The following is a 22,432-nucleotide window of genomic DNA, read 5'->3' on the forward strand; positions in this document are numbered from 1 at the left end:
ACGCGGCAGTTTTCAATTAAAGTCAAAGCTGAGTGAATGACTGACTTCAGGTCCAATTATACTCAAGCCAACACACAGGTTTCAGATGTCTGTTGTTTGAGTCATTGTATCAGGTATGACTTTAACTTGCTTTACCGGTTTCATTGGTGTCATGTTTGTCCAGTTGGCTAGAAGTGACTGAGTGTTTGGGTCACACCCTGAGCTGTGGCATGCTCTTGCTCTTCTGATGTTTTTTATTGAAGTAGATCTCTTAAAGCCAGAGGCAAAAGACAAGCGGGCTCGGCCTCTGTTGGCGATTCCCATTGTTGCCTGGAGACTAATGTTGCATGATGTGATGCAAGTGTAATGCTTTTAGTATTACTGCGTAGTAAACAATCCCTTACTGTACATAGTTACTTTGATAGCTGATAGGATCACACTGCATGTATTATGTATGTTAATTTGACTCGGACAGGGACATCCTTTATTAGCATATCTCAGGTGAAGAGTTTTATTCATTAACTTTTTTTTATCTTAGTCTTCTCTTCAGAATGTGTTGAATGAATTGTTTAATTTAATAATACATTTAAATGATTGTCATTCATGTTTACTTTTTTTTGTTTCCTTTATCCCTTAAATTTTAAGAACTTGTTTTTTGTTACTGTGCCTTCAAGACTCATGTGTCAGTGACTTCTGTTCTGATTGGCTGCCTTGTTTCTTGTTTGAAATGTCCATGCTGAAACACTCCTTATAACTTCAATGTAAGTATGTGGGGCTTAATTGCTGTAGGTTGCATAGACCGATATATGCAAGTGAACTGCTTCTTGTGACATCTTAGTTTCCTCATATAGACTCTATGAACTGGGGAGTAAACTGTATGCTTAGAAACTTTTTAACAAATTGAATCATCATTCACCAAAGTCCTTTGTTTTAAATTTGGAAGTGAGGAAATTTGTTATTTCGTGACATTGAATCTTGAATACTGATATCCAAATCACAGCAGCCCTACTGGAGTTTGCTTTTGAGGGTTGTTGCTTGAAACCAGGAGGGAAAATGCTGTCTGTGTAATTCAGAATGGTCAGAGGTGGTTCACCTTGTTGTTTGGTTTCTTTTGTTGGATGCTGAAGTGTGTATCTTACCGCCCTGAAACCTGCAGGGACGTAAAACAAGGGCTTTCCTTTGAAGTGGCCATTGAAGGGCAAAAGGTCTTTCCTGATTGTGAGTGCTTCTCTTCAGGCCAAATGGCCACTGATGTAAAACTGTGTTGTAAGTGATGGGAAAGCACACAGGGGAGTTACCTTTCTTGGCTTTCTCCTCACAGGTTTAATTACTTCATTTGAATCCCAGGCTAAGTGTGAATATTGGCACTGGCTGGTGTTGCTGAGAGTCCACTGGGCAATTCTGCTGTAGTAGTTTCAACAGAGGGGCTCCGACCGTGTGTGTGTGTGTGTGTGTGTGTCCTCTCGCCTTTTCAGTTCAGACAATGGAGTCTTTGTTGAGATCAACCGTCAGCTAGCGTGGTTAGCGTGCTCCACCGACTCGTTGATCCTCGGGTTTGGTTGTTTTCTCTCTAATAAAATTAGCCATATGAATGGATGTGGTGTAAAATATACAGACTGTGCTGGAAAACCACAAGAAAAACAGCATTTAATGTGATTTTTCAATACCTACTTGAAAAAGTATTCACTTTTTTATATAGGTGTGTGTATATACAGTACATATGTACATGTATGGGCCATAATATTGTTGTTTAATATTGTTGATATATACACATAGTTGCATTAATATAAATACATAAGTTATAAAACATAGGGAGATGCATTTGCATTAATACAAATGACAGTTTACAGTTCTACAGTACCTATAGGATACATTCATGACCTTTTGTCCTGACATTGTGCAAAAACGAACCGCTGTGGCTGTGAGCGAGGACGAGCTGTGTGAGAGAGTGTTTTAACCCTGCTAACGCAGGACACTTGTTGTTGTATGGTGTAATTAGTGGTCGTCCTAGGGGAGGTTGTGTTTGTTCACCTCATGTCAGCTGGTGCTTAGGTCAGTCCCGTGACACTGTGGGAGACTAGCCTCTGCCCTTATTCCACACTACACACACACTTGTCACTTCTCTTCACAGTCTAAATAAAAGATGTTTGAGCTAATGGAGCACATCATCATGCCTTGTGAAATCACTCAGCTAGAGCCTGCGGTCATGCTATTGTAATACCTTCACAATTTATGATTGGATGCGCTTGTATCAGTAGGCTTATTGACCATCTGTTACCAAAAAGGACCAAAAAAAGGTCCCAGCCTACGTTGTTCTCTGCATTACAGTCATTGCTGTTGTGCTGGAGCCGTACAGCTGATGTCATGTCTTTAAAATAAAGCCAAATGAGCTCACTGGACAATTAAAAAATCCCTTCTCCTCCCTCACAGGGCCATTGGCTTTATGAAGCGACTGGTCTGTATTTACAGTCTAATAGAGCAGCCCAGCCTAGTCTATAGTCTAGGCCAACGTAGCCCTACACTGCTCAGTCCGCCTTGGCCCGGCTCAGCTCAGTTTAGCCAGCACTAGCCGGCTGTAGGAGTGCAGGAGGAATGCGTGCCGTGTTGTGATCATATGGTTTCAAATGAGTTGCAGCTTCATTCACTTCTGTTTCTCCCCTCCTCTTGCATCCCAAGGTGGTACGCAGCTGAGTAGGGCACCAGGCTGGCCACGTGGCCATTGTTCAGCTAACTTTCGCTCTGCTTTTCTTTTGGAGAATTTCAACCTTATTTACCAGGATTTTCTTTCTGCTGAGAACAGTTAAAGGCAGGTGTACTCCAGGCAGAGGACTGTTTCCAGTTTTAGAGATATACTACATTACTAAACCATCCGAAAATTAGAGTTTTGAATTTGAATACTTCTGTGGAAATGGGAAAATGGGGAAAAAAAAGTGGTCCGTTCATGTTATTCCTTGTTTTGACTGGTACGATGAAAAACATAAATTGTTACATTTGTCTGCTTATGGCCGTGTTTGGTGGTAGTTCAGTTTTTTGTTCTCTCATTGTAAGAAGTCTGCTGCTGGCTATAGAGTGTGTATGATGACGTGCTCACCAGTGGGCCATTTAGTGTCTTTGCAGCCAAAGACAGCTTATAATGAAAGCTCTGACAGCGTCTAAAAAGGAACCGATAGGAAAATAGAATGGAATGATGCACAACTTGAGCCAGGACTGGGTGGTGCTGATGGAAATCCCTAGCAGAATGTCCTTGTCCTCACCGTAGACTGTCTTCATTGTAGATTCATTGTCTGATGCCTTAGTTGTGTGTATCTGATATAATGTTGAATGATTAAGAAAAAAACTGATTTTTCTGATCAGTTCTGTGATTGTGGTTTAAATTGTGCTTAACTGATTATTCTTTTTCAGCCAAGAAGCCCAGAACATCCGCTTTTGCTGGCTTGGCAGTTCACAAGCTTTGTTGTTAGATTAAATTTACTCACTTGCAGCAAGAGTTGCAGTTTTAAATTAAGCATTTATTCAGTGTTGTCTTCAGTTTTAAGTGGGGACATTAAACCACAGAGCTAGTGAACTGCCAGTCTACATTAAGCATGCAAGCCTCAAGTTTGAAAAAATGGATGTGCTGGTCTTTGAGAGGGGAAAAATGGCCTAGAGCTTAATTTATATTGGGAAAAATGACACGTAAATCACAGTTGGCATGCTACTCAGACAGATCACAATGAATTATTTTCCCTGCATCAATCAGCCCTATTTGACATAATATAGTCTACATTTTAAAGCGCTCTGCAGTTTGAAAATTGCACTTCATTAAATTGTTTTTACCTCAAAATAGCAATCTTCGAGCCTTGACAGCAGCACACAAACATGAATTATATCACATGGTTTGACAGAAGTTTGCCTCCTCAGTACTGAAATAGGAGAAGGCTTCAGTATGCAAATGAGCTCTGTAACCAATCACAAAGTTAGTGTACTTTAAACATCTTGACCAATCACGATTCCAGACAAGTGCTCATATACGTGTGTGTGTGTGTGTGTGTGTGTGTGTGTGTGTGTGTATAGAATATAGCAGTATAATCAGTGCTCTTTTTTCCATATTGTGTAATGTGACCTGCACTAAACTTGAAGCTGCTGTTATCGAGCAGTTTTCAGTGGCTTTATGAAGAATCAGAAGGCTACAGTAAAGATAAGCTCCTCATAGCTGCTCTGCTAAACTCACCTGGTGTTGACCGTAGCATCTCTGCTTTGTGAAAATTGTGGCGTTTTACCTCGTCATCTTGCCTTAGCTGTGTGTTTGTGTGAATGAGGCAGAAAGAGCAGTGATCTGGTCCTGGTAGATAGGCCACTGCTGTTATCCCAATTGGCCTGATGGTGACAAGGTGCGGCCCCAGAGCGTTAGAAAGAGGGGGCTTGCCTTAGCAATCATGCTAATGGAGCACACACTCGCACTTCACGTTAGAGTGGACGCCCTCATTTCCATCTACGCAATGTGAAGCGTTTCACAAATGTCACGACTCTCTGTTTGCCTCTTTGATATTCATATTATGATGCCACGTGTTGTGCAGAGCCTTTCCCCACTTAAAGGAGAAAGGTGAGGCCTTTTTGAAATGCTGAATTACACATAGGCAGTAGAGTAAACGGCAGTCAAGAACTTCATTTCATTGTGCATGGACATAAGCTACACTTTACATGCCATTAAATTCTCCTTCTCATGATTCAGAAAAGGCTAATTATGATTGTAAATATTGCTGAACTCTCTTACAAAAGCTGAAAATATCTCCTTCTATTGCTAGATGCACAGTCAGGTGTCCAAGTCATATGGTCATTGATTATTTTGACAGTTGACCATTCATTATTTTAGTAATTTTAATAATCTACCAATTACTTTGCTGATATTTGCCACAGCCCTCTGTGATGGGGAGCTCCAGCTGACCTCGCACTCTCAGGGTGGGTGGAATGGCCGTCCTGCTCCCCCCACCTCTCAGCACTATGATAGTCAACACATGCATCTGTTAGCTGACATAACTGACTTGCATGACTCTGAGGAAGCATGTGCCAGTGTTCAGTCTCCTATGCGGGAGACGTAGCTAAATGGGTGAAACTGGACAAGACTGGGGTGAGAAAAAACAAACCATTCCATCTCAGAATATTCTTTAAAAAAAGCATACAGTGTGTGGAATAAATTTTAAAAAATATGTAAATAAAAATAAAAAAAATATAAAAATAAACTTTTCTTTGTTACAGTAAGAGACCCCAGTCAGAAACTGTGTTTCTGTAAATGTTAATTCACATTTACTTTCTATTTGATGAAGTGTGCTGACATTCAACAACTAGCTGGCTGATGAAGCAGAAATGGGACCCTTTGGCCACAATCACCAAAGAAATATTTGGAGAATGAGAGAGCAGCATTTGATGATAAGAAAACCTTGGCAGGTGTTAAGGATGATGGTGCATCTGTTGTGCTTTGGCTTTGTCTATCAGCTAGTGGCACAGGAAACATTTTCACAACAGTGGATTCTACTAAATATGATCTTATTCTGGAAGCAAATCTAAAACAGGACAGTAATCCAAAACTTACAATCAAATACACCATGAACTGCTTCAAGAAAGCCATGTGATGACACCGTGTGGTTGGTAGTAATGAAGTAGCTGAGGCAGCCCTTGTGGGAACAGCACACTTCAGATGAACTTGTGAGTTAACAACAAATAACAGCAACACTCTTGTTTGCATGCTAATAAGACTGCATTATACAGCCTTTCCTGTGGATTCATGCTTGTACTTCCTAAGCAGGCTGAGTCATGGGCAAACTCAAGTGCATTCTCATTCAGCTTTGTGTTGGAACTAATTAGACATAAGGATCTCGGCACACCCATGTGTCTCTCTTATCACTGGTCCCATACTGTGTAGTGTTTGTTGGTCTGTACCGTAACTGGTGCCTGGAGTCTAGACCACACACAGTAAACTCACCAGGCTACTTAATTGTCACAGTGCTCATCTGAGTACAGTTTAACCCTGCTGGGTGTGCTGCTATGCACTGTGGCTGCACTATATGGACAAAATAGAAGAATTGTGTACATATTGTGATCGTGATGCAATTTATACCAATGTGATTTTTTTTTTTTTAAATAGGACTTTTCAGCCTAATTCTTTGAGTTTTGAGTCAATAAAGCTGCACTATGTATCATTTGATTATCTGGAGACCTCTCTGGTGGAAATGAACGGATGAATCTGATGATTGTGAGCGTGCTGAAGGATTATTCAAAGACCAATTAGTCAAAACGTGCAAGTAAATGATCTACTATTGTCATCATATCTTCATTAGTGTAATGTTGATTTTGCATTTGAGACCTAAACATCAAGCTGGACCTTCTTTTTGAACTTTCGCATCTGATTTTAATATTTAATGACGTGACAAATTTCTGAAAACCGACCCATCTGACTTTTAAATAATTTTAGGCTTTACAAGGCAACATATACACACATACACACATACACACACACACACACACACACACACACACACACACACACACACACACACACACACACACACACACACACACCATATTTTTGTGTGTTTTTCTTGCTGTCTCAGTAATACTTTGAATTTTAATAAAAAATATTTTCTTAGTGCTGCTTTAATTTTTCTTTCTTTACTCAGCAAAAAAGACAAATGCATCTGTTTCTTCATGGTTTCTGGTAGAGGTTGAGTAAAAAAAAAATGCAGGCGTTGTTGAAGGTCATGTTTGATTTAAATTGGGGGGCAGGGCTTCACTACAGCATTTACTTTTATACCGCTATACCTCTCAGCCCTGCTTTAGTGGTGTTGGATATCACACAAGAAGCAAAACGCCCCAAATCCGCTTCACCTCCATTCCACTCTGTTGGGGTATTTATTTGCCTAACCAGAACATCTGGCGCCTCATTGAACCTTAGATGTTAATCGTCTCTCTCTCTCCCCGCAGTGAAGGGGGTAGTAGCATTCTAGATGGCCTTTCTTGGCTGCGGTTCAGCGTTGTGTTCAGCCTGCTTTGTGGTGGTGCCCTGAAGGAGGGGAAGAGAGGAAAAGTGCGGTTGCTGCAGTTCGTTTTGACGATGAAAGTGGAACGGGGGCCTACGCTATCAAGGCGCGTGTAGTGTAGGAGGACCCCTCCCCTCCGCTCGGGTTCAAAGGGAGCGGTGCTGCTGGTGTTAGAGCTTAGACTGTGATCCAGTGCAGCGTGAGGGGGAAGGAAAAGTATCTGAAATATGCCGGGCCAGCACAACTGCTTTGTTTTCCTTGCCTAATGTAAGGGGGCGGATTGGGGGATGAGGCCAGCCCACGCTAGACGTGCCGTCATCAAATAGTTGCGGATCTGCAAACAATAGTGGCCGGGTCATCTCTAATCCCACAAGTGCGGAGAGCCCCTCCAGTCATTCTGTCCTGAAGCAACCCTCTTGCTCATCACAGTGTGGAATTAGAAAAGCTGCTTATATAGTTTGTTTATGTTGTCAAAAGAAAACGTTATTATTATTGTTATTATTATTATTGTTATTATTATTTATTTGTTTGTTTGTTTATTTGTATTTATTTATTTATTGTACCATAACATTTGCAAACCTTTACATAAAAACATCATAGTAGATGAGCCAGTAGAAGTGGTAAAACATCTTGTTTTTCTTTTCACTTTACTTTTCAAAAACATATCAACAGCTACTAAGTCACTGATTTGGAAGCGAAATGGCGACAGTGATGTGTATCTTGTTCCGCTTGTGAGGAGTGTGCACATACTGAGTGTCTGAATTTCACTCCATCAGCAGGTCATTATCTAAGAAGCACTGTTGCTCAGCTTCTACCTACAGTCATGTGTAAAAGTTTGATCACCCCGGTGAAGCTCTTCTTGATTTTGAGTGAAAATAACTTATCCTTTCTAAATACGTCATTGTTCTGCAAATGTGTCTGCAGTTTTCTATCCATCTGCCCAGTTAGATAGCTTTTGCACAGAACACTTTTTGTGTGTAATTTATTTTTTCCCCATATAATGAAATTCAACAGATTAGAAGTAATTGTGCATTAAAATGCGCAGAAGTTTGTTCTTTGTAGGTGATGGGTACTTATGTCTTTTGAGCCGGAGGTTTCAATGCCTGCGACATCACTGTCAGAAAAATTCAGTTGTTTGAGCAGACGTCTTACAAGCCAGACCATTGGCTGTCCTTAGAGTGTAATGCGTTTGATCACTAAAGGTGACCAAGAACCGCGTACTTTAACAGGAAGGTGCTGTTTGACTGACTTGCAAAATACCCAACCACAAACTATTCTGTTATGTGACATGTAGGAGCAAAACGTGAACTTCACAAATGTTTTCGATGTTTTGTATCAGACATCGAGGTCATATATGTAACATCTCAGAAGCATCTCTAGAATCCCTAGTTTAAATGCTTATAAATATAAATTTGTTGACTGCTGAAATACAATATAGAAGAAGGAAAATGAGTATTTCCCAGTTTTTGACGCCACTCAAATGCAGCAGAAGTCGTTTTGAGTGTAGATGTGCCATAGCGTTAGCCCTGCCCCCTCTTCACCCATTTTATTGTAAATGGCTGCACATGGATGTCTGTTTTGATCATTGACAGAGGTTTAAATGACAGAGGCTCATATTAGTGTGCTAGAGGTGCAGTTATAAATTTCAGTGTCCAATACAGTACATGTACTGTTCATTTACTTGATGTTTTTGATGCTGCATTGAAACTGCTACACCCTTTCTAGCCATTTTATAAAAGTAAGGCCAATGTTACCCTACAGCTCGCTTCCTAGTCCACTAAAAACAGCTCCTTAGTAAGTTCAAGCTAAGCATGTTTTGGTTTCTTAGTCACTCCAGTAAATAGAACGATTCTAGGTAGTCTAAATCTAGAGGATTTTGGGTGGTGTGGGTTGGGTCAGGGGGGTTTAAGGAGATCATGCAGTATTTATCCCCGCTAATTTTACTTCCCTGTTTTGATTTTTAAGGCCTTCTGCAAAATGGGGCAAGTGTGTTAAATCTGTGAGCAGGCCAACTGTGGCTTAGACAGAGCCAGACAGCAGATGTGGGACTTGCTTTGGTTGGCCATTCTGGAGCTGATGGCTAGTTGTGGTTGGGTAGTTTGACCAGAGCTGGGGACCAGAGGTGGAGGCAGGATGCTGGCAGACACACAGGCAGGATGTGTGTTGGTGTATGGTGGTGGTGGCTCTGCATAAGCAGTTTCCTGTCTTGGGAAAATTTATTCAGAAATTCTAAGAATAAGACTTCTATTGCTGAGGTTTTGCCACTCGAATATGAAATACGTTCCAAGGCTAAACATATTAATTTTAACTTCTCGCCATTGATTTTGTAAACAGCAACTGCCTTTTATGTTGTTTTAAAATGGCACAACGAATGGAACAGTATTTTTTGTTTAAAATTTTGCGGACACTTTGAAAAATGCAACTAAAAACAAATTGCTATTTACTTAAATCCTGTGATTAATTGAAAATGCTTCAAAGACAACATATTAAATGTTGAAACTGAGAAATTTTTACTGTTTTTTGAAAAATATGCCCATGTTGAATTTGATGCCAGCAACATGTTCCAAAAAAGTTGAGAGTGGGGCAAAAAAAAGGCTAGTAAAGTTGTGTAATGCTTAAAGAAAACACCTGGTGATTAATTGGCAAGAGATCAATAACATGATTGGGTATAAAATGAGCAATCCAAAGACACTGAGTCTTTCAGAAGTAAAGATGGGGAGGGGCTTTTAAACGCAAAGAAGAAAGCAGAATCCAGGAATGCTGCCACTTTCTCTGGGACCGAGCTCATTTAAAATGGGCTGAAGTGAAATGGTAGTGGTCTGCTGAATCAACATTTCAGATTCTTTTTGGAAATCATGGATGCTGTGTCCTCCTGGCTAAAGACCACTCAGCTTTTTATCAATGCACAGTTCAAAGGCCAGGATTCATGATGGTATAGGGGTGTATTAGTGCACATGGTATGGGTGACTGGCACGTCTGTGAAGGCACCATTAATGCTGAACGATAGATACATGTTTTGGCAACATATGCTGCCAAGGCAATGTCAAACCACGTTCTGCATGTATACCAGCATGGCTCTGTATTAAGGTTTTGGGTGCTAAACTGGCCTGCCTGTAGTCCATAGCTGTCACCACTGATAATATGATTATAATAATAATATATCACTGCTGTTGAAAGAAAACCTTGTATCTCCGTTTTTGTGGGGGGATTTTTTCCTTCATTTTTTTGTTTTTTGACATAATTTGACAATCCCTGTTCATGATGAATCAACTAAAAAGTGGCCCAAAATGACTTTGAAAAACTCTGGTTTCATTGACTTGTGTTAAAAGTAAAGCATGTTTTTCATTCTCCTGTTAAACTGTTTTGGAGGTACAAGGTTTTCGTCTAACAGCAGCTGTGTGTGTGTGTGTGTGTGTGTGTGTGTGTGTGTATAATAAAATATGAACACCCATGGATGGATGGATGGATGGATGGATGGATGGATGGATAATGAATGGTATGTTCTGAACCTTTACCAGTGTTTACATACTACACCATATATGACCGATACAGTTTTTCATTAATTACAGTCGTGTGGTGTTAGTTCTGTATGTGTACCTAAAATAGCGCCTGCAAATTATTCAGTAATTCATATGTAAGTTATGTAGTAATGAGTGCAGGACTGGAGAGTAAAATCACCTGCCCTTTGGGTTTGAGAGATGAATTGGTCATTTTCTTTCTGTCAAGAAGATCGGATAGTTTGTCCACTTTGACCTGTGCTAACATCTGCTAGGTGGAAGCCCTTCCTGTCCCTTGGTGCTAGCCCCCTGCAGTCCCTACGGCAGTTAATTGGTTATGGAAGTGTGGATTACCAGCCAGTGGCCATGGCAGTATAGAGTGACACTGTGACCCCCGGTGAAGGCCTGGCAACCTCTGTGATGCTGTCCTCTCCAGACTGGAACAGCGCAGATGGCGCCTGACGTCAGATAGCCAGGACCGTTCATTCACTCGTTCTTCCCTGCCCAGCCGCCCGCTAAAGTTGGCTTCTTCTAATCAATCGAATGCCAGAGCAGTGCATAAATGCATAAAATCTGCAGTGTTTGGTGCATTTGTTGACTAGTTACTCAAAATGATCCAAAACAGTGAAAACGTCTGGCTTTTGTAGAAGGTCTAGCCAACAAGGTCATGTCCAGCACATTGTAATCTACTAGAGAGAAGCTAATTGCACCGACAGAAGTGCACAAATATGATACAGCATTTATTTAATTCAAAGTGTGTGAGGGGGAAGCCATTTTATTCTGTTTGTGCAGAATGAAATAATGTTTACATTTCTGCCAAAAGTATTTTATATCTTTATTTATTTTACACCTGTCCAGCGGTGTATCCTGCCTTCTGCCCGATAACCACTGGGATAGGCTCCAGCACCCCCTGCAACCCTGAGGGAGAAGTGGCTTAGAAAGAGTGTGTGTGAGTGTGTGTGAGTGTGTGTGAGTGTGTGTGAGTGTGTGTGATTGAGAGTGAGAGAGGGAGGCAAAAGCGCTGTGCTCAGTCCAACTTAATTCAGGTTATTGTCTGGCTGCTGTCCATTTTTGACCTCACCCAACACACTTAACAGATATTACCTCACCCAGCACACTTACTGGATATTAATCATGTCTCTGTCTGCTTAATCTCACTCAGTGGGGTGTAAGAGAAGCTGCAGTATCTGTATCTGTATCTGCCCTCTCTATCAAGACTGCACCATGCTTGATTGTCTGAGAGAACGCGTCTGCTATGTTTCTAATGTGTTTTACCATGTTAAGAACATGCTGCAGGGACCTTGTGGCATTTCAGCTTTGTTCTGTAGCCCTCTCGCCTTCCCACGACAGCTTGTCAGGATCAGTTTCACTGTGATCACAACATTAGGGAGATCATGAGTGTGCAAGAGGGTCTTAGGTGGTTCCTTTTGATGGGTGTTTTATATGCCAGGGAACATGGTCTTCATCATCAAAACGTGCTGTAAAGTGAGGGATGTAACCTAATCTTGTTTTTGTTTCTTTTGATGTTTAAATGAACATCCAGCCCAGCCTCAAGTGCTAGACTTGGTGCGCCACAACCACCTCCACCCCCCACCACCGATACTGAAGTGCACAGTTGGGACGTGATGACGGACAAATAAAAAACAATGCCACTTCCAAAAAGACTGTGTTGTCATAACATCATTTCAATGGATGTACCTCAACCCAACCCCGAGGTATTTTCCAGTCTGATGAGAGCTAAAGTGGAGGTGTTGATGCTGATAATGGCAGCTTGTGCTGTCTGAGTGACTCAGTGTCTCTTGTTACATCAGTTAACAGACGCTCATTTTGGCTAGCATAGAGGAGAGGGAGGACCATCCTACCCACCCAGAGAGAGGGAGGCCGGTTAAGCTCTCTTTGACTTCCAGCCATGGATGGCTGTGGCATCGGTGGGCATCGAGCACACAATCGCACCACTCAAAACCTTGATTCAGTGTCTCTATGTTCCATTTTCTGTGAGAGGCGAAAGGATATTGTCATCAATTGACTTTTAACACATTTTATCCACCTTTAGGTTTTTTCACTGTCAAACAAGGCAGTGAAATTCCGGGAAAAACATGTTGCATCTGCTGTGAAGTTTTACATGGAAAAATCTCTTCTGAATATTCACATTTCCAATCGATTCACAGCGTGTGTTGGTGTGTCATAGCCTATAAATCAAGGACACTTGCTGTGCAGTAGAAGTCAGTGCAGTAGAAGGGGTGCCATGCACACTGTATGCGAAAGTTTCAGCCCCCTGCTCAAATGGCATCTTTTAACACATCCTACAGAGAACACACTTAAACAGGACTTTTTCTGCTTATTTTAGTGTGCAGTTTCTGTTTATTTGCTGATCTTAACATACGGGAAACAAATAAAGCATAAAATATAAAATGTGCCATAACTATTGCACAGGTACATTTTGCATTTTGCTTCCCAATATGTGAAATTCAGCAAATAAACACTGTTGTGTATTAAAATGTATAGAAGTGTGTTCTCTGTAGAAGATGTGTTAACTTCTATTCACTTAGAAAATCAACAAAACGGAATTTGACTATAGGTGCCAAAACATTTGCTTATGACTGTGTTATCCTGAGGACTTTTTGGACTAGACAGCAGTTCCCACACAAACCCCACCCTCACCGTAACCTACAGCAGACACAAACTCCCACCCTCACCGTAACCTACAGCAGACACAAACTCCCACCCCCACCGTAACCTACAGCAGACACAAACTCCCACCCTCACCGTAACCTACAGCAGACACAAACCCCACCCTCCCCGTAACCTACAGCAGACACAAACCCCCACCCTCACCGTCACCGTAACCTACAGCAGACACAAACCCCACCCTCCCCGTAACCTACAGCAGACACAAACCCCCACCCTCACCGTAACCGTAACCTACAGCAGACACAAACCCCCACCCTCACCGTAACCTACAGCAGGCACAAACCCCCACCCTCACCGTAACCTACAGCAGACACAAACTCCCACCCTCACCGTAACCTACAGCAGACACAAACTCCCACCCCCACCGTAACCTACAGCAGACACAAACTCCCACCCTCACCGTAACCTACAGCAGACACAAACCCCACCCTCCCCGTAACCTACAGCAGACACAAACCCCCACCCTCACCGTAACCGTAACCTACAGCAGACACAAACCCCCACCCTCACCGTAACCTACAGCAGACACAAACCCCCACCCTTACCGTAACCTACAGCAGACACAAACCCCCACCCTCACCGTAACCTACAGCAGACACAAACCCCCACCCTCACCGTAACCTACAGCAGACACAAACCCCCACCCTCACCGTAACCTACAGCAGACACAAACCCCCACCCTCACCGTAACCGTAACCTACAGCAGACACAAACCCCCACCCTCACCGTAACCTACAGCAGACACAAACCCCCACCCTTACTGTAACCTACAGCAGACACAAACCCCCACCCTCACCGTAACCTACAGCAGACACAAACCCCCACCCTTACTGTAACCTACAGCAGACACAAACTCCCACCCCCACCGTAACCTACAGCAGACACAAACCCCCACCCTCACCGTAACCTACAGCAGACACAAACCCCCACCCTTACTGTAACCTACAGCAGACACAAACCCCCACCCTCACCGTAACCTACAGCAGACACAAACCCCCACCCTTACTGTAACCTACAGCAGACACAAACCCCCACCCTCACCGTAACCTACAGCAGACACAAACTCCCACCCCCACCGTAACCTACAGCAGACACAAACCCCCACCCTCACCGTAACCTACAGCAGACACAAACCCCCACCCTTACTGTAACCTACAGCAGACACAAACCCCCACCCTCACCGTAACCTACAGCAGACACAAACCCCCACCACCACCGTAACCTACAGCAGACACAAACCCCCACCCTCACCGTAACCTACAGCAGACACAAACCCCCACCCTCACCGTAACCTACAGCAGACACAAACCCCCACCCTCACCGTAACCTACAGCAGACACAAACCCCCACCCTCACCGTAACCTACAGCAGACACAAACCCCCACCCTCACCGTAACCTACAGCAGGCACAAACCCCCACCCTCACCGTAACCTACAGCAGGCACAAACCCCCACCCTCACCGTAACCTACAGCAGGCACAAACCCCCACCCTCACCGTCACCGTAACCTACAGCAGACACAAACCCCCACCCTCACCGTAACCTACAGCAGGCACAAACCCCCACCCTCACCGTAACCTACAGCAGACACAAACCCCCACCCTCACCGTAACCTACAGCAGGCACAAACCCCCACCCTCACCGTAACCTACAGCAGACACAAACTCCCACCCTCACCGTAACCTACAGCAGACACAAACTCCCACCCCCACCGTAACCTACAGCAGACACAAACTCCCACCCTCACCGTAACCTACAGCAGACACAAACCCCACCCTCCCCGTAACCTACAGCAGACACAAACCCCCACCCTCACCGTAACCGTAACCTACAGCAGACACAAACCCCCACCCTCACCGTAACCTACAGCAGACACAAACCCCCACCCTTACCGTAACCTACAGCAGACACAAACCCCCACCCTCACCGTAACCTACAGCAGACACAAACCCCCACCCTCACCGTAACCTACAGCAGACACAAACCCCCACCCTCACCGTAACCGTAACCTACAGCAGACACAAACCCCCACCCTCACCGTAACCTACAGCAGACACAAACCCCCACCCTTACTGTAACCTACAGCAGACACAAACCCCCACCCTCACCGTAACCTACAGCAGACACAAACCCCCACCCTTACTGTAACCTACAGCAGACACAAACTCCCACCCCCACCGTAACCTACAGCAGACACAAACCCCCACCCTCACCGTAACCTACAGCAGACACAAACCCCCACCCTTACTGTAACCTACAGCAGACACAAACCCCCACCCTCACCGTAACCTACAGCAGACACAAACCCCCACCCTTACTGTAACCTACAGCAGACACAAACCCCCACCCTCACCGTAACCTACAGCAGACACAAACTCCCACCCCCACCGTAACCTACAGCAGACACAAACCCCCACCCTCACCGTAACCTACAGCAGACACAAACCCCCACCCTTACTGTAACCTACAGCAGACACAAACCCCCACCCTCACCGTAACCTACAGCAGACACAAACCCCCACCACCACCGTAACCTACAGCAGACACAAACCCCCACCCTCACCGTAACCTACAGCAGACACAAACCCCCACCCTCACCGTAACCTACAGCAGACACAAACCCCCACCCTCACCGTAACCTACAGCAGACACAAACCCCCACCCTCACCGTAACCTACAGCAGGCACAAACCCCCACCCTCACCGTAACCTACAGCAGACACAAACCCCCACCCTCACCGTAACCTACAGCAGGCACAAACCCCCACCCTCACCGTAACCTACAGCAGGCACAAACCCCCACCCTCACCGTAACCTACAGCAGGCACAAACCCCCACCCTCACCGTAACCTACAGCAGGCACAAACCCCCACCCTCACCGTAACCTACAGCAGGCACAAACCCCCACCCTCACCGTAACCTACAGCAGACACAAACCCCCACCCTCACCGTAACCTACAGCAGGCACAAACCCCCACCCTCACCGTAACCTACAGCAGGCACAAACCCCCACCCTCACCGTAACCTACAGCAGGCACAAATCCCATCCTTACTGTAATCTACAACAACTAACAGACACAATGTTTATCGTGTGACCTTTGATTTGTCTTTGATTTGAAGAAAGAGGCTGTCTATGGTCTGTAGTTCTACTTTGTAGCTACCTTCTGTTCATAGCATCTGTTCCTACGAAGATGACAGGAATCTACGTTTCGTAATCTGTCATAGGCTGTCAGAGAGTGACTCGTTTAGTTAAATTCAAATCAGTACAAAATGTAACCAGTCAATCATGAAGAAAGTAAAGTTTATTGTTATTGTGTTATAAAGGTATATGCAATGGGCCCGCAAGTCATGTTAAGCATTTTTATTTTCAAGCAGCAGAATTAGTATTATAATAAACTCACATTGAGAATGTATGCGCAGGATACGTAGATTTTGAACAATGACCAACTTGCTTTTCTGGCCCTGTAGGCCTAGCCATGACCCCTCCATTCCACATTTGTGGTGTGTGTATGTGTGTGTTTGTGTGCGTGCAGGCGTGTGTATAATAAATAAATATATATAATATACATACACACACTACACTACACTCTTTCCCCTTTGTGGTTGGAGCCCTGTGCCAATTTTAGGTGTTGTTTGAGATGAGACCACTTTAGGATGTGGAGCTGGTAGTCCTGCTGGAGAAGCTTCTCCTCATCAGTCATCTCAGATGTGTTGATGAAGCTTTTAGCAAGTCTGGGGCTAAGTGTCTAACTTAGTTAAGCGATGAAAAAGGGGGATCGGGTAGCCCTTCAAGTGTGTAAATGTGCAGAGCGCTGGGGTGTAAGGTGAAACTAAATGGGCGCTTCTGGATACAGTTTCAGATTACAAAGAGACGGGTCCAATAATCAGTCTATTATAACTTTCTCTGGCACTTACATTGAATGTGATTATACATTATGCTGCAAGATCTATGAGCTATAAAGCCCCTGAGCCTGTAAGTGAGAGGATGGAGCTTTGTCCCTGCTGCTTAGTTCTGAAGATGGTGTTGCCATAGCAGATCTTTCTCCCTTGTTTATTGCGAGAATCTGGTTTCATGCATAATTCAGCTGCAATTTTAATTAGCTGCTTTGTTTTGTACGGGAGGTTTTCTTTTCTCATCGTTCTCTTGACTTGACTTTTTTGAAACAGTGTGCGTTACGGACATTTTCAAGACAAAAATATCTGCCTTTGTAGAAAAACCAGAGAAAACCAGGCGCAACCTACTTTTACAGGATCAGCAAAATGGTTGTCTGTTTATTTATTTATTTATTTATTTATTTATTTATTTATTTATTTAAAAAGCTGCATATTTCTTTTTTTAACTGAAAGGGTAAAATAATTTCTCTTTACTGAGGCTAAGGTTAGAGTTGGCTTTAGGATTAAACCCTAGGAGAATAAAAGGGGAAAAAAATTGTTTAAAATTTGTGTGTCAATGTTGGACCATTCATCTTGAAATATTCACGCAATGTTAGAGCCATATGTGCTTTGAATTGTGAATGGCTCAGCATCATGAAAAAAAGTGCAAAACATATATTTAAATGGAAATTTCTCAGAAACCTCAACAGCAAATGAAATAGTGATTTTTCAACATTTAGTTTCTCCACACTTTGCCTTTATTACAGCTTCCATTCTATTTAAAAGACTTAGTTGCTTAGTTTTTCAAAGAAACCTGCAGGGAGAATTTTCCACAAGTTCAGTCTTAGAAGTTAGTTGTATTTTCTGCTTCTCACAATCCAAGTAATCTCAAGCACATTCAGCGATGTTAAGGTCTGGGTGGTCAGTACGTTGTTCTGTGTTTCTCAGTAAGGGCTTCTTGACAGCTACACATCCTTTCAGACTCAATGTTGTGCTGTCTTCTCATGGTGGAAGGATGGACAGTAAAATGTGTTGGTTGTTTTTTTTTTTTTTTTTTTTTTTTTAATAGATCCGACACAAAAAGTGAGCTTTTTTTTTTCCCCTCTCTCTCTAAGAAGAAAGCTTTAAGTATAGTTTGTAATATTTACAGTTTTGGTGGTCTGCGAGGTCTTGCATGGTTGTTTGGAGTCTCAATTTCTCTTTACATTTTTTTCATTTCTAGTTTTGTAAACTCATGTTTACAAACTCAAGTGGTTGGTTAGTGTAGTGGATAACACCTCTGCCTTCTATGCTGTAGACTGGGGTTCAATCCCCACCTGGGTAAGCACCCTACACTATACCAATAATAGTCCTTGGGCAAGACTCCTAACACCACCTTCGCCTACCTGTGTAAAAATGATCAAACTGTAAGTCGATCTGGATAAGAGTGTCTGCCAAATGCCATAAATGTAAATGTACATAAATGTAAATGTTTACAGAAGATTGGGGTACATCTAATTTTCTTAAAAAATATGTAATGAAAATGAAAAATGAATAACTTGTTCTTCATGGTGGATTGGACTGCATTGTTTATGGCCCCACTTCCTGATGAGATATAAAAGTATTAAAGCAAGGATGTTTGGTACAGAAAGACTAAATACACTTATGAGGTCATTCAAGCCTACTGGCCAGGGTCACACAGCCTCTGTTTTACTCAGGGTCAAGTTTAGGTCAGGCACTCCTTCCGCCCTCTTCTCTATTAGCATGTTATGTGAGCTTATGAATGTTAAGCAAGACTGAATATCTAAATCCCTGATGTTTCTCCTTCATGGCCACTCAAAATGCAAACAAGAATGGCCACAAAATGAGCTCCATTCTTGGTTCTGCGAGGAATTTATATATGTGAAATCTTTCCTCTCATCTCTGACCTGTTATTTATAGCCCCAGTTTTCTCAGAAAGCCCTCTTTGTGCTGTGCTAGCTTCTTTAGATTAGCCCCTGCCTCGTCGCTGAGCGTGAAGGAGAGCATTGTCCGTTCTTGTCTACTCTACTGAAACGTAACGCTGAGTAAAATAAAGCGCAGGCCGCGTCTTGGACGCTAAACCACCATATGACCTGTTTGGGGAAGAAATATCATGAAATAAAAGCAATAAAAGCTGGATTTGGGTTGTCTGGTTGGGTGGCAGGTGTGGCAGCTAATGTGAGAGCGGAGTGTTTGGGGGAATGAAGAGCAGCGTGTGTGGTGTGGTCTAGGACGTTGAAGGTTTTGTAGATGGATAAGCAGGTGTTGATTGGCATTTGGTGCAGAATTTGGTGCAGGGTATTAGCCTTGGACAGAGTGGCGTCCGAGAGCTGTGATTCAAAATGCTGCTAAAAGCTAAAAAGAGTAGCTCAGTGATGCTAGGCTAAACTGAAACTTGTGTTTTTCACTTACTTACTTACTGAGCTGTGTGGACAATGAACGGACAGTATATTGCTGTTTGGACCTAGTTGTAAGTTGTTGCGATAGCCTTCATGACTGAAAACTAATGTGTTTTTTTTTTTTTTGTTTTGGAGCTACAAGGCTAACAATTAATGGAAGTGTATGACAACCAGTTAGCATCCGGTCCACAATCAGAGTGCCATTTATAGGTAAAGTGAATATAAATGATGTGTCTTTTACTACAACATACATGCATATTTCAGATAAATATCTTAAAACTTTTATTAAAGTAATTTACAGCACTTGGAAAACAGTATTTATAGCCGTCCCGGAAATGAGATGGTGATATTGACTGGGAAGGTCACTGTGAAAGTTCAAACGTGGTACTCAAATTATAGATTGGAATGAAATTATGAATTAAAATACGTTTTCAGTAAATTAGAATGTCATTAATGTGTTCATGCCATTAGCATGAATGCTAAAGAGCCTTTTTTTGCATATTTGCTAATTCTGTACTAAAAAAGCTCATGCCTGGTGCTCATTCAAGCCACAAAGAAACTTGTGTAAAAAGTGAGATATTGTTCCTGACATGGGTTCATATACTGATGGTACAGTAAAATACATGTGTTCTTTGATTTCAGTGTGGAAAGATTCTGAAAAACATTTCATTTTTGAGTTACAAGAGCTAATCGACTCCCCTCACTCCAGCCATGAAATCACATGAAAACACATTGAAAGTTGCCTTAAATAGGCTTGCTCATTAAATGTATGACCCAGTATGACAAAAGTGCTGAATAAAATATTGACAAAAGTACACCGCATAGCTCAAAACTAATGTAAAACAGCAGCAGTGAACAGCGATGTTGTGGCATGAACGTTCTCTGTACTTTTTCTTTTGTGCAGTTTTCCTGATGCTATTTTTGTACATTGAATTAGAAGTATTGAGCAGTGTTTTGTGCTCAGTGTGTGAGAGCATGCTCGCTCTGCAGGGCTCCTGGCGTTTTCTCTGCAGAGAGAGTTAATCTGAGCAGGTCTGCCTGCTTCCTTTCTCTCCTGTGGAGTAGGGATTGTTTCAGCATATTTTTAGGATGGTGTTGAATAATGAATTACCTGGAGACAGTGGGGGGAAACAACCCCTTCATCTCACGCACACACACATACCTGCTAACATGTCATCACTGTGCTAGATATGATCCCTAAATGCTAAGAGAAGGGAGAGAGGTGGAGGTGGGGAGGGGGTGGTTCTCAAATACGGAGAAGACATAGAGAGACATAGGCTGGGGATGATTGACATTGAGAACTAGGCCTGTTGATCCTGAATATACAGTCATATGCTGCTTAGTGACAGTTGTAGGCTAGAGTAAGGCCCAATCCCATTTCTTATTTTTACCCCTACTCCTTGTTTTCGAGTGACACCTTGCCCCTTGGAACTGAATTACAAGGGGAAGTGGTTAAAATATTCCCTGCAAAATGGGACAACCCTCAAATACAAAAGAACATGACTTCATTAACAGGCGACTAGCGGTGCTCCCTGCCAGTCTGTAGTGACAGTAGTGGAGCGTTAGAGTTCAGCAACCTTGCTGCTGGTCTTTAGTTAAGTTTAGGGAAGCATATGTCTTCAAAGAGGTGGGGAATGCTACAGCTATCTCTTATCACCCACCTCATATTTGGTGATATGAAGCTGAAAATTCAGCTGTTCGCCAGCTTCTTGTTCAAATTTTCCCATTTCACCTTAAATAGTGCACAAGAATCTTTGGTAAATCTAATTATTGTAACAAAATGCAGTATTACCAAGCCATACCCAACAAAGTTAGCCCAAAGTGAGCTTAGCATTTTATGACCAGAAACGTGTTGTATTCTCTCTGTGGTGTTGTGGCACTACTTGTTGAACCGGATTGCTTGATAAAGGTGCCAGCCTTTCTTCCTATTGCTAACCTGCATGTCCCCTCTCTCTCTCTCTCTCTCTCTCTCTCTCTCTCTCTCTCTCTCTCTCTCTCTCTCTCTCTCTCTCTCTCTCTCTCTCTCTCTCTCTCTCTCTCTCTCTCTCTCTCTCTCTCTCTCTCTCTCTCTCTCTCTCTCTCTCTCTCTAGGCCCTGGATGTGGACCGCAGTGTACTGTACAAAATGAAGAAGTCAGTCAAGGCCATTTACACCTCTGGTCTAGGTGAGTGGTCACCATTCGCCTCCATTAACACCCCTCTCTCACTCCAACCCTCAGGAGTGCTCATGAGTCTCATCTGGCTAGAGTATGTACCCCCAGTGATAGAAATGCTGTTTCATTCTATGGATGTGGGTTGTTTGGGGAACATTAACTGTCTGCTGGCAGGTGGGTTTGTGGGTAGTGGAGTGTGTTGAGTGAAAGGACAGGCGTGGTCCTGATTTATGGAGCTGAGTTTGCATCTGTCTCCATCTGTTCTTCATATGATGTGTGGAGGGGAAGAGACTGCACAAGCGCTCTGGCTCTCTGCTCACTCACAGTCGTGCCTTGAAGCTCTATTGTGATGACAAGCTTCTAATTACGTTTGAGTATTGAAGCCTGTATTTATTTACGTCATACCTACTGTGACATTTGTGAGCTGTGTGTAGGGTGGTGATAAAGTATAGGGGCAGGCAGAGGTGTCCGGGAATGAGCAATCAGTGCTGGCCAGTGTGTGTTTAGTGCTGTGTAGTAGGGCTAGGTGTTAGTGTAACGCAGGACAGAACAACAAACTGGACATACAACATACCTGACTTTATTTTTTGATTAAGGACCATGATCAACAAATTGCTGAACATTACTAGCTTGCAGATTTTGGGGATTTGAAAATCTTATTTGCTCTTTACAACATTTAGCCTGTTTGTTTTGTACTTCGTCTTGCGTGGAGCTGCAGCTCCAAAAGCAGCTCAGGCTAAGTTGTGTGCAGCTGTGTGCAAAGGGTTAGCTCGTGGATAAGGCAGAGAAACTCTCCATTCTCCTTTTGTTCTGTCTCGTAGTTTGCCCT

The 22,432-nt window shown here is 43.1% G+C and overlaps 1 protein-coding gene across 8 annotated transcripts in view; it reads left to right on the forward strand.

Moving 5' to 3' along the window:
• Positions 1-22,432, forward strand: part of asap2a (ArfGAP with SH3 domain, ankyrin repeat and PH domain 2a) — a 104,985-nt gene that overhangs the window by 13,732 nt on the left and 68,821 nt on the right. For all 8 annotated transcript variants that reach the window (XM_037542037.1, XM_037542038.1, XM_037542042.1 and 5 more), the window contains exon 2: positions 21,543-21,615. In XM_037542037.1, coding sequence (XP_037397934.1) covers positions 21,543-21,615 — 73 coding nt within the window. The remainder of the gene's footprint in view (positions 1-21,542; positions 21,616-22,432) is intronic.

Source organism: Pygocentrus nattereri, chromosome 10, assembly GCF_015220715.1.
Source record: "Pygocentrus nattereri isolate fPygNat1 chromosome 10, fPygNat1.pri, whole genome shotgun sequence".
Taxonomy (NCBI): domain Eukaryota; kingdom Metazoa; phylum Chordata; class Actinopteri; order Characiformes; family Serrasalmidae; genus Pygocentrus; species Pygocentrus nattereri.